Source organism: Electrona antarctica (genome assembly GCF_951216825.1).
Source record: "Electrona antarctica genome assembly, chromosome: 3".
Taxonomy (NCBI): Eukaryota; Metazoa; Chordata; class Actinopteri; order Myctophiformes; family Myctophidae; genus Electrona; species Electrona antarctica.
In genome coordinates this window covers 21634481-21644480 of record NC_136808.1, presented here as the reverse complement: position 1 = coordinate 21644480, position 10000 = coordinate 21634481, and the positions used below count along the sequence as shown (strand labels likewise).

At 43.5% G+C, this 10000-nt stretch overlaps 2 protein-coding genes across 2 annotated transcripts in view; both read left to right on the top strand.

The window, feature by feature from the left end:
- The window catches only part of dok4 (docking protein 4), a 244592-nt gene that overhangs the window by 91455 nt on the left and 143137 nt on the right, over positions 1–10000 (top strand). The window lies entirely within an intron of this gene.
- ccdc102a (coiled-coil domain containing 102A) overlaps positions 1–10000 on the top strand; it is a 107308-nt gene that overhangs the window by 74886 nt on the left and 22422 nt on the right. Inside the window, exons 7-8 of the mRNA XM_079497848.1 lie at positions 650–766; positions 3312–3521. Of these exons, the coding sequence (XP_079353974.1) occupies positions 650–766; positions 3312–3521 (327 nt within the window). The remainder of the gene's footprint in view (positions 1–649; positions 767–3311; positions 3522–10000) is intronic.

The window sequence follows — 10000 nt, the reverse complement described above, 5'->3', positions numbered from 1 at the left end:
CACACAAACACACACGCACATATTAACTGTATATATGATGATTTGGGGTGTGCCAGTACAGTACAGTACAGTGACAGTACAGTCCAGTACAGTAGAGGGTACAGTAGAGGGACCGGCACATGGTAACTCTGTCATTTCTCAACCGTTTCGGACGCGGGGCGGCTCGCCGGAACCGGGCTGGCACCCTGGGTGCGTTCCTGTGTCTGGAACTCCCCCCCCCCGGGAACCCCCACACGGAGTTGCACCACTCACTTGGATTTTTATTCCATACAATGAGATAGAGATAGGCACCATTTGGGATTAACCATTTTAAAGCTGCTAGCATCACGCTTTTGGGCAGTTTTTTGGGGAGAAATGCTGAAACATTTTCTGAATAAAAAAGAAAGAAAAAGAAAATCAGCTCTACAGGCTCACCACAAAACGTTGAGAGCCTGAAAATAGCAGATCTACAAGCTGGTAGATCTGGTATCAGAGCACCTGAGCGCCACCAAACATGTGGATCGGCTGCAACCAAGTGTAACGACGACATCAAGGCCCACCAAAATACATTTTATCTATGTAAAGCGCCTTGGATAAAGGCGCTATATAAAATGCACCATTTACCATATATAAAATGCACCATTTGTGTGTGTGTTTGCTCTCTTCTCAGATGAACATGCTGAAGGAGGTGCATCAGGACGAGTTGGGGCGCATGTCTGAAGACCTGGAGGATGAGCTGGGAGCGAGGAGCAGCATGGACAAGAAACTGGCTGAGCTACGAGCTGAGGTGAGAGAGAGAGAGAGAGAGAGAGAGGTGGAAAGTCATTAAGTACATTTACTTAAATTCCAATTGCCTATGCTTTTACTAATGCTCCACTACATCTCAGATCCAAACATTTGAAAACTTAACTTTTGATTATAATTACAAAATATACATTAAAGGTCCATTAAAGGCACACTGCTGCGTTTTTCTGTCGGTTTTCCCCAAAAAACGAAGGACCTTAACTCCTTACTATAGCACTATATACATATTTAGGCCATTTGAAATGCATAACAAGTACTTTTACTTTTGGTACTTTAAGGATATTTTGAAGCCAATACCTTTGTACTTTTCTTCTGGACGTGTACTTGTAACAGAGTATTTCTATATTGCAGTATTGATAGATAAGTAAAAAGTTTGAGTACTTTTTCCACCACTGGAGAGAGAGAGGTTGGAGGGAACAGAAGGATTGGCATAATGATGATGAAAGACTAAGCAGGGCATCTCTTCAGGATTAGTCCCTCTTTCATGTGTTGCGAGGACTGTGTGAATCATATACACAGGTGGTTCTCAGTGTGAATCATATACACGATGGTTCTCAGACGTTGTGTCATGTGACACAGGTCCATGTGTGCCTTGGGGGTTTTGTGACAACACATTATTGTTATTATTATCATTAATATTACTGCAATATAACATCACCGTCAGGTGGAAACCTGACTTTTCAGGAAAGTTATTGCTATTAATCACAAGCTATTAAAGGGACACTGGGCTCACTTACTTCCTGGACTACAATTCCCATAATGCTGTGGTGCATTGCTCCTCCTTGTGGATAGGGGGGGGGGGGGGGGGGCTGTCTTACTGAGACAACATGTAGTCCAGGAAGTAAGTGAGCCCAGTGTCCATGACATCAGAGACACTGGGCTCACTGCTAATATCTAAAATATCTAAAACCACATATTACACACATAAAGACCCCCAGCAACGTGTTCTAAATCTTCTAAACGTCATTATTTTTTTGCAAAAAGGGTGAAGTGTCCCTTTAATACTTTTCATCGGTTCAACATTTACAGAGATACACTAAGTCATGCATGTCCACTGACTGTCTCCTCTTCTCTCACACCAACTAACTTCATGTCCACATAAATCTCCGCTTTGGTCTTCCTCTATAGGCCTCCTGCCTGGCAGTTCCAACCTCAGCATCCTTCTACCGATATACCTCACTACTCCTCTGTACATGTCCAAACCATCTCATTCTCATATACCTCACTACTCCTCCTCTGTACATGTCCAAACCATCTCATTCTCATATACCTCACTACTCCTCCTCTGTACATGTCCAAACCATCTCATTCTCATATACCTCACTACTCCTCCTCTGTACATGTCCAAACCATCTCATTCTCATATACCTCACTACTCCTCCTCTGTACATGTCCAAACCATCTCATTCTCATATACCTCACTACCCCTCCTCTGTACATGTCCATATACCTCACTACCCCTCCTCTGTACATGTCCAAACCATCTCATTCTGGCCTCTCTGGCTTTATCTCTAAAATATCTAACATGCGTTCTCCCTCTGATGCATTCGTTCCTAGTCATCCTGTCCTATTCTTGTACTCCCAGAGAGAACCTCAGCATTTTAGTTGAGAGCTTGTAACACCTTACAGACTTCACTAAAGTACAGCTCTCTTCCTTCTCTATATTGCTTTCAACTTGATATATCAACGTTGGTAAATATCAACTGTACCTGTTTTAATTTATGTTGATCACTATGTAATGTTCCTTTATTATTACCAGTAATTTACTTTATTCATCTATGTTTTGTTTTTTTAGTTTTGTTTGTTTGTTTTTTGTTTGTTTTTGCTTTCTTTGTCTGTCCCCCCTCCCCCCCAATTTGACATTGTACATTGTTGATGTGTTGTAATCTCGGCACAGCTGAAAAAGAGGGTCCCAGCCCTCAGTGTGTTCTCCGAGAACTAAATAAAGGTTGAAAAAAAAGTTGAGAGCTTGTAGATCAGCTATTTACAGGGTGCGAGCCTGCACTCATTAGCTACTGGAGATGCGACGTACAACATGGATTTCTACACAGAGAACAATTCTTTCAAGGGTTAGGGTTCAGGAGAGTTTGGAAAAATCCAATTCTCCTGAATGCTGCCGTGTATGGCATGGAAATTAGAGGGGCATTTGCATTTCTTTTTACCATAGTAAATGCTGTATTAATTGTCTGGAGAGGCCACTTTTTGCGCTTCTGCGTCGTTCTTGAGTACATCCATGTATGATAGTGTGGGATGTCCTCGTGACCGATGCCTGTGTGTTGGTTCACGCAGCACTAGTATGCTGGCTGGCAGCTCTTGGTGTCTTTGGCAGTGTCCTGCTAGTCTCATTCTTCTGGCTGCTGTTTTCCGGCTCACCCATGGCATTCCATCATACAGATTCTTGTTGGTAACAACAAGACGGGTACAGGGCAAGGGGCTCAAGCCCCCTTTGATGTCTATGTCTGCACGTGCCTGATTACATAAATACTCTGTCGTCGCTCTCTCTCTCTCTCTCTCTCTCTCTGCTGCAGATGGAGCGGCTGCAGGTGGAGAACGCGGCAGAGTGGGGCCGCAGGGAGCGTCTGGAGACAGAGAAGCTGGGCCTGGAGAGAGACAACAAGAAGCTGAAGGCCCAGGCCGAGGACCTGGAGGAGCAGCTGGCCAAGCGGCGACGGCAGGCCGCCTCGGCCCTCGATACCGACCTCAAAGCCATCCAGACGGAGCTGTTTGAGAGGAACAAGGTGGGTTCCGATTTGGTTGTGTTATTTCTCACATAATAGCAGCGGCTTTCAACCCTTTTCATATCAAGGTCCATTATTTATTTGGCGTTTTGAGTCATGGACCACCATTTGATGAGATTAAGGGCTCGATTTTTGTCGCCGCCGTTACCCACGAAGTCAGCCGCTGCCCGAAAATTACGAGTATAAGAGCTTTCTCTGTCCCTTAATGGTATTTTGGTCCAGCATCACCGCTATCTATTTTGCCAACACCGGTATTTGCACCTAGAGGTGTGGTCATGGGCGTGTTGGCACGCTTTCCCCTAAATTGAAACCTGTGTGTGTGTGTGTGTGTGTGTGTGTGTGTGTGTGTGTGTGTGTGTGTGTGTGTGTGTGTGTGTGTGTGTGTGTGTGTGTGTGTGTGTGTGTGTGTGTGTGTGTGTGTGTGTGTGTGTGTGTGTGTGAGAGAGGGAGAGAGAAATTGATTTGTTTTTCTGTGTAGTGTTGATACTATGCTATTGATCGGGGGAAGAGCATAAGAAACAAGCCACATGATTAAGACACTGAACACGCGCGCACACACACAGAGACACACACATACACAGAGACACACACATACACAGGTTGATTTATAGTGGTATCATCGCCAGCCAGGGCTTTGGGCGCCACCAGTACCATTCAGATTGATGTCCACTGTCACACTGTGACACACACACACACACACACACACACACACACACACACACACACACACACACACACACACACACTGGAGAGAGGATGGAAATAAGACAGAAAGAGTTTGTGAGTGCAGTGGATGTGGTTGCACTCGGTGCTCTGTTATCTATCTTTTCATCTATTGATAGATGAATGATATCAAAAGCAGAGCCACAGACATCAACCATTCTAATGCACTTCACCAGTCTCCATGTACTGTATTTAATGTATCAACCATTCTAATGCACTTCACCAGTCTCCATGTACTGTATTTAATGTATCAACCATTCTAATGCACTTCACCAGTCTCCATGTACTGTATTTAATGTATCAACCATTCTAATGCACTTCACCAGTCTCCATGTACTGTATGTAATGTATCAACCATTCTAATGCACTTCACCAGTCTCCATGTACTGTATTTAATGTATCAACCATTCTAATGCACTTCACCAGTCTCCATGTACTGTATTTATGTATTTAATGTATCAACCATTCTAATGCACTTCACCAGTCTCCATGTACTGTATTGAATGTATCAACCATTCTAATGCACTTCACCAGTCTCCATGTACTGTATTTAATGTATCAACCATTCTAATGCACTTCACCAGTCTCTCCATGTACTGTATGTAATGTGCGTGCACTTCACCAGTCTCCATGTACTGTATTTCATTTTCTGTAATAGGCTTTTCCGTGTGTTTCTCAGCGTACCCATATGCTTTGGGTGACAGGGAGCATTCCACTGCCTAGACAGCAGCAAGGAAAAGTCTCTCCAACAATCTGACATCTTTTGCTCAATTTGTTGCTGGAGAAAAGGTTATTGAAAAAGTTTGTGTGCCGTTTGTCCTCTGCTGAAAATAGTAGATCTACAAGCTTGTAACTTGTAGATCGGCTATTTTTGCGACGCGGCGCCGGTGCGTATAGTGGTAATAAATCAGGCTTCCGTCAAAGTGCAAATCAGATTAGAGATGAAATTGATTTGGTTTCGGGTAAGGTTTTTGAGCTGATAAATTACACAGGCCTGTCACAATTATTACATAATCGACTAATCGCAACTATTTGAGATAATCACAATTATTGTGTCATAATCGTTCACATTTTAGTCGACGAAATCAACACTGGAACAGGGCTTTATATGTATAACCTGTAGTGGAGGGACAACATCCCATAACCTGCTGGGACTAGTTTGTTGTTAGTTCGACCTGACAAATGGTGTAACTTTATCAATCAGACTAGGTCATCGCAGCCTCGCAGTGGCCAGACACGAATCTGCCGGTGCAAAAAAAATAAAAATAATAATAATTACCCTCTGTGGATTACGCAGTGTGATGTTAGTATGGCCAAGCCAGGCTAACTCGGTCAGGCAGTTGGAGACATTCACGTGTATAGGTGTGACTCCGCTGTTGCTGTCCAGCCCCCCAAAAATATGAATATTTCCTATCTCTTTATGGGTCTTTTTACACACACACACACACATCAATGAGCTCCCCTGGTGCATGCGGTAACATCTGGGGTTAGTTGCTGTGAAATGACGTTTTGCCTGTCTGAGTAAAGGCTTCTCTCTAGAGTTTTTCTATTAAGAACCGTGTGTGTGTGTGTGTGCATGTGCGTGTGTGTGTGTGTGCGAGCACGCGTACATGCAGTGAGTAAGATGTGAGTGTCTCTTGCGTATATCCATCAGCATGATGGCCTCTAGTCTGCCTGTTAGTGACTTGGGGGCAGGTTGGAGGCACAGCCATGCACGTGTCGTGCACGTGCATGTGTGTGTGTGTGTGTGTGTGTGTGTGTGTGTGTGTGTGTGTGCACGCGCTCCTGCGCACGTGTCTGTTCTGTCACCGCAACTGGCCCTATTACCACCAGTCCGACAGGTTTATTTAATGCCACTGTTAGTCTCAGTCACACACACGGTCAGTCACGCACACACACACACACACACACGTGCACGCACACACACACAGACAGACAGTGAAAGGGGGTTGTTTGAGGGCAAGAGGGATGGAGTTAGAGCGAAGTGAAGAGAGGAGAGAATAATGACTTTTGACAGTGTTTGGAAAGTAAAGGCATCAGAATGAGTTCCTTCCCTCACAGCCTCAGAGCGGAGAAAGAAGAGGAGGAGATGAAAGAGGAGGCTTATTGAAAAGGCTTTCTGGCCATGATGCCAGCCAGGGGGGGGGGGGGGGGGGGGGGGGGGGGGGAGAGAGAGAGAGAGAGAGAGAGAGAGAGAGAGAGAGAGAGTGTGGTGGAAAAGGTACCTTTTCTTTCTTGAGTACAATTTACAATTTAGGCATTTAGCAGACGCTCTTAATCCAGAGCGACTTACATTAGGCAAGAACAAAAAAGCATGGGAATACATCACATATATAAAATGCATTTATCATGAAACATGCGTAAGCCGTAACTAGAACATATAATGACACTATACATATAAACTATACATATACTATACTATGCTATACATATGCACTATGAAGTGCTATGACTACATACAATGCAATTATTGTGCTGGGAGTGATGCTGCAGTTCTGATTGCAACGGGAAGTGCATTCCACAGTTTTGGGGCCAGAAGGGAGAAGAGTTTGGGACGTGTGGAGCGTTGTCCCTGTGTTTTTAGTGAGGGTACTTCCAGCTTTCCTGCGTTGGCTGATCTGAGTGCGCGGGAGGGTTTGTAGGGTTCAATCATGCTTGCAAGATATGGGGGAGCCATACCTTTGGTTGCTTTGAATGCCAGCATCAGAGTTTTGTATTCTGTGCGGGCAGCGACCGGGAGCCAGTGCAGGGAGCGGAGCAGGGGGGAGACATGTGAGAATTTTGGCTGGTTGAAGACCAAGCGAGCTGCGGCATTTTGGATCAGTTGGAGAGGCTTAAGTGCACATGCCGTTAGGCCAGTAAGGAGGGAGATATTACTGATATAGAAATACTCGGTTACAAGTAAAAGTCGGGAATTCAAAATGTACTTGAGTAAAAGTGCTAAAGTATTGGTATCAAAATGTACTTTACATTACTCATTATGCAAAATGTCCCATTTCAAGTTTTCAAAATGATAATAATCTTTTTGATCTACAAGCTCACAAGGTTGTGACCACCACTGCTATTCTCTCTCTCTCTCTCTCTCTCTCTCTCTCTCTCTCTCTCTCTCTCTCTCTCTCTCTCTCTCTCTCTCTCTCTCTTCCTCGGTCCTGACTGGCATCATGGCCAGAAACCCTTCAATAAGCTTCCTCTTAATAGCATCTACAATGTAACTAGTAACTAAAGTTGTCAAGTAGTGGAGTAAAAGTATAATGTATTTGCCTCTGAGATGTAGTGGAGTAGAAGTAAAAGTACTGGAAATACTCAAGTACAGTAGGCCTACTTAAATAAATGTACTTAGTCACTTTCCACCAATGGAGAACAGTGAGAAGGAAAAGGGGAAAAACACTGAGAGAAATGAGGGTAGAGGTTAGGTGAAGGGGGAAAACACTGATAGAAATGAGGGTAGAGGTTAGGTGAGGGAATACTGAGAGAAATGAGGGTAGAGGTTAGGTGAAGGGCGGGCCACTTGACACGTTTTTGTGTGGGTGCGTGTGCATGCATGCGTGCGTGCGTGCCTATAGACGTTACAGTTAATGGGAGTACCCTAAGCACAGTTACCATGGCGATAGAGACAGAGAGGTTGCGGATTTTACGAAGAGAAATGATGTGTACAATATGAGAGAGTCAGATAGTGTGTGTGCGTGTGTGCGTGTGGTGACCATGGTTATTCAATGTTATTTTCAGCATAAATTCACTGACTGAAAGCTCTGCGGTTCAATTGTAATGCACTGTACATGTGGTGAACTTTGTGTTTGATTGGTGTTCTGTAGCTAATGTACTTTGTAAGAATGGGATGCACATGAATGTGTCCCATGCACATTATCTCAGTATAGGTCACTGGAATGTGCCGGAGAGGTTACAAACCTTTCTCAAATCATGCGCTGTGTAGACAGCCTTAATACTCTCACGTCCCTTTGTGCATTGAAGGAGAAAGACTGCTTTATTTCTCAGACATACCTCTGTAGAAGAAACTTGTTAAATCTGCCCACTGCCACAGTCTGCTTTGGGCATCCGTGTTGCCTCAGGCCTTGTTCTCTCCCATGGTACCAAAGTGCCCTCCTTTTGAAACCGAGTAAACATCTCCAAGGTGACATCCAATAATCTCGAGCAAACGGTACCACAAAGGACCGTTATATTCTGGACGGCACTAATCCGCTAGAGCCCGTTTAGACCTGAGGCCCATTCTATAAAAAAAAAACGGCTTCTAAATCCTGAGAGTTTTCTGAAGAGCTTAACAGAATTGTCAATGTTCACTAAAAGAAAATATTTCTCAGCTTCTCTAGCAGATGAAACATGGGAAAAAATAAAATAAAATAAAACATTTTAGAGCTTAAACCTTTGCGGTTTTACAGAACATGTCTTTAATTTACCCATTATTAATGTTCATTCATAAAAATGTTTTAAATAGAACAATAAAAACAAAAGACAGACATACAGAGATTTATATAGACTTTTTTTTCATTTTCTTTGGTTATTGATGGACATTAGGGCAAATTAAAGCATTTTTCAGTAACTAATAGCCAAAGTTTAAGCTCTCTCTTTTTTTCATCGTCTATCTGCTACAGGGGCTGAAGAATAGCATAAATATATGTAAATGTATGTAAATAAATGACTTAAACGTGTTACTGGTGTTAAATGTATGAACACTATATGGTTACAGCAGGTCTGAATATAAGTGTCACACACATAACAGGGATACGGCCATGATGACAGACATATCTAAACATGTCTGCCATGACCATCCCTGTGTCACCCGCTGTGTTCCACAGTGCTGTCGCCAATGAATTCAAGATATCCTTCAATACAAGAAGAATGCAACGGGAACGTAACATAGTGTTGCATAGCATTGCTGTTGTGAAGAAACCTTGTGTCTCTATAGTTCAACTTGTTGTGTTTTCATAATGAATGCCCTATACTTTGCCATACTAGTGCAGCATAGTGTCAACTATGACGCTGACTAGTGTCAATGTCTCTGTGTCACGGAAGTGGTTGGTCCATCAGTAAAAAGGTTCCCCCCGCCAAAAACACCCTTTTATCTCGGATTCTAATCCCAGATGCCGATTGTAATCCAAACAATCTTTATTTACGGCCGATTCCAGTCGCGTTGCTGGTCGCGGTTAAAAACAATCATGCCCCGGGTGGTCCGCAATCCTTGCTTATCCATGAGCTAACTTCCGGTTTAAGGCCCGGGCTAATTTATTTTCTTTGAATAAGGCTTTTTTATTTTTTTTAAAAATATCCTTAGCATAGGAATGGACAGACGTGGAAACAATAGGACAGTTAATCTGTTATGTACATTTTGAAGCCAAGACTTTTGTACTTTTAATCAATTAAACGTTGAATTCTGGACTTTTACTTGTAACAGAGTATTTCTATATTGCAATACTAATTTAATAATGTTAGCACTTTTTCCACCACAGTTGACTGCAGGGGTGTGTGTGTGTGTGTGTGTGTGTGTGTGTGTGCGCTTGTGCGTGTGTGCGTGTATGTGGTTCCTGTGTTTTGTGATTGGTCTGTAGATTAGACGTAATGAGGGTAGAGCTGGTTTAATAAGGCCATGGCCTGTAGTTCCAGCCAATAGGAGATTACTGGTGGGGGTCACCGGGGGCAACCCGAAGGCTTCACACCTCATTCATCAATTATTGCAGGTGTGGGCTGAGGTCAGGTCTCTGTGTCTGTCTGTCTGTCTGTCTGTCTGTCTGTCTGTCTGTCTG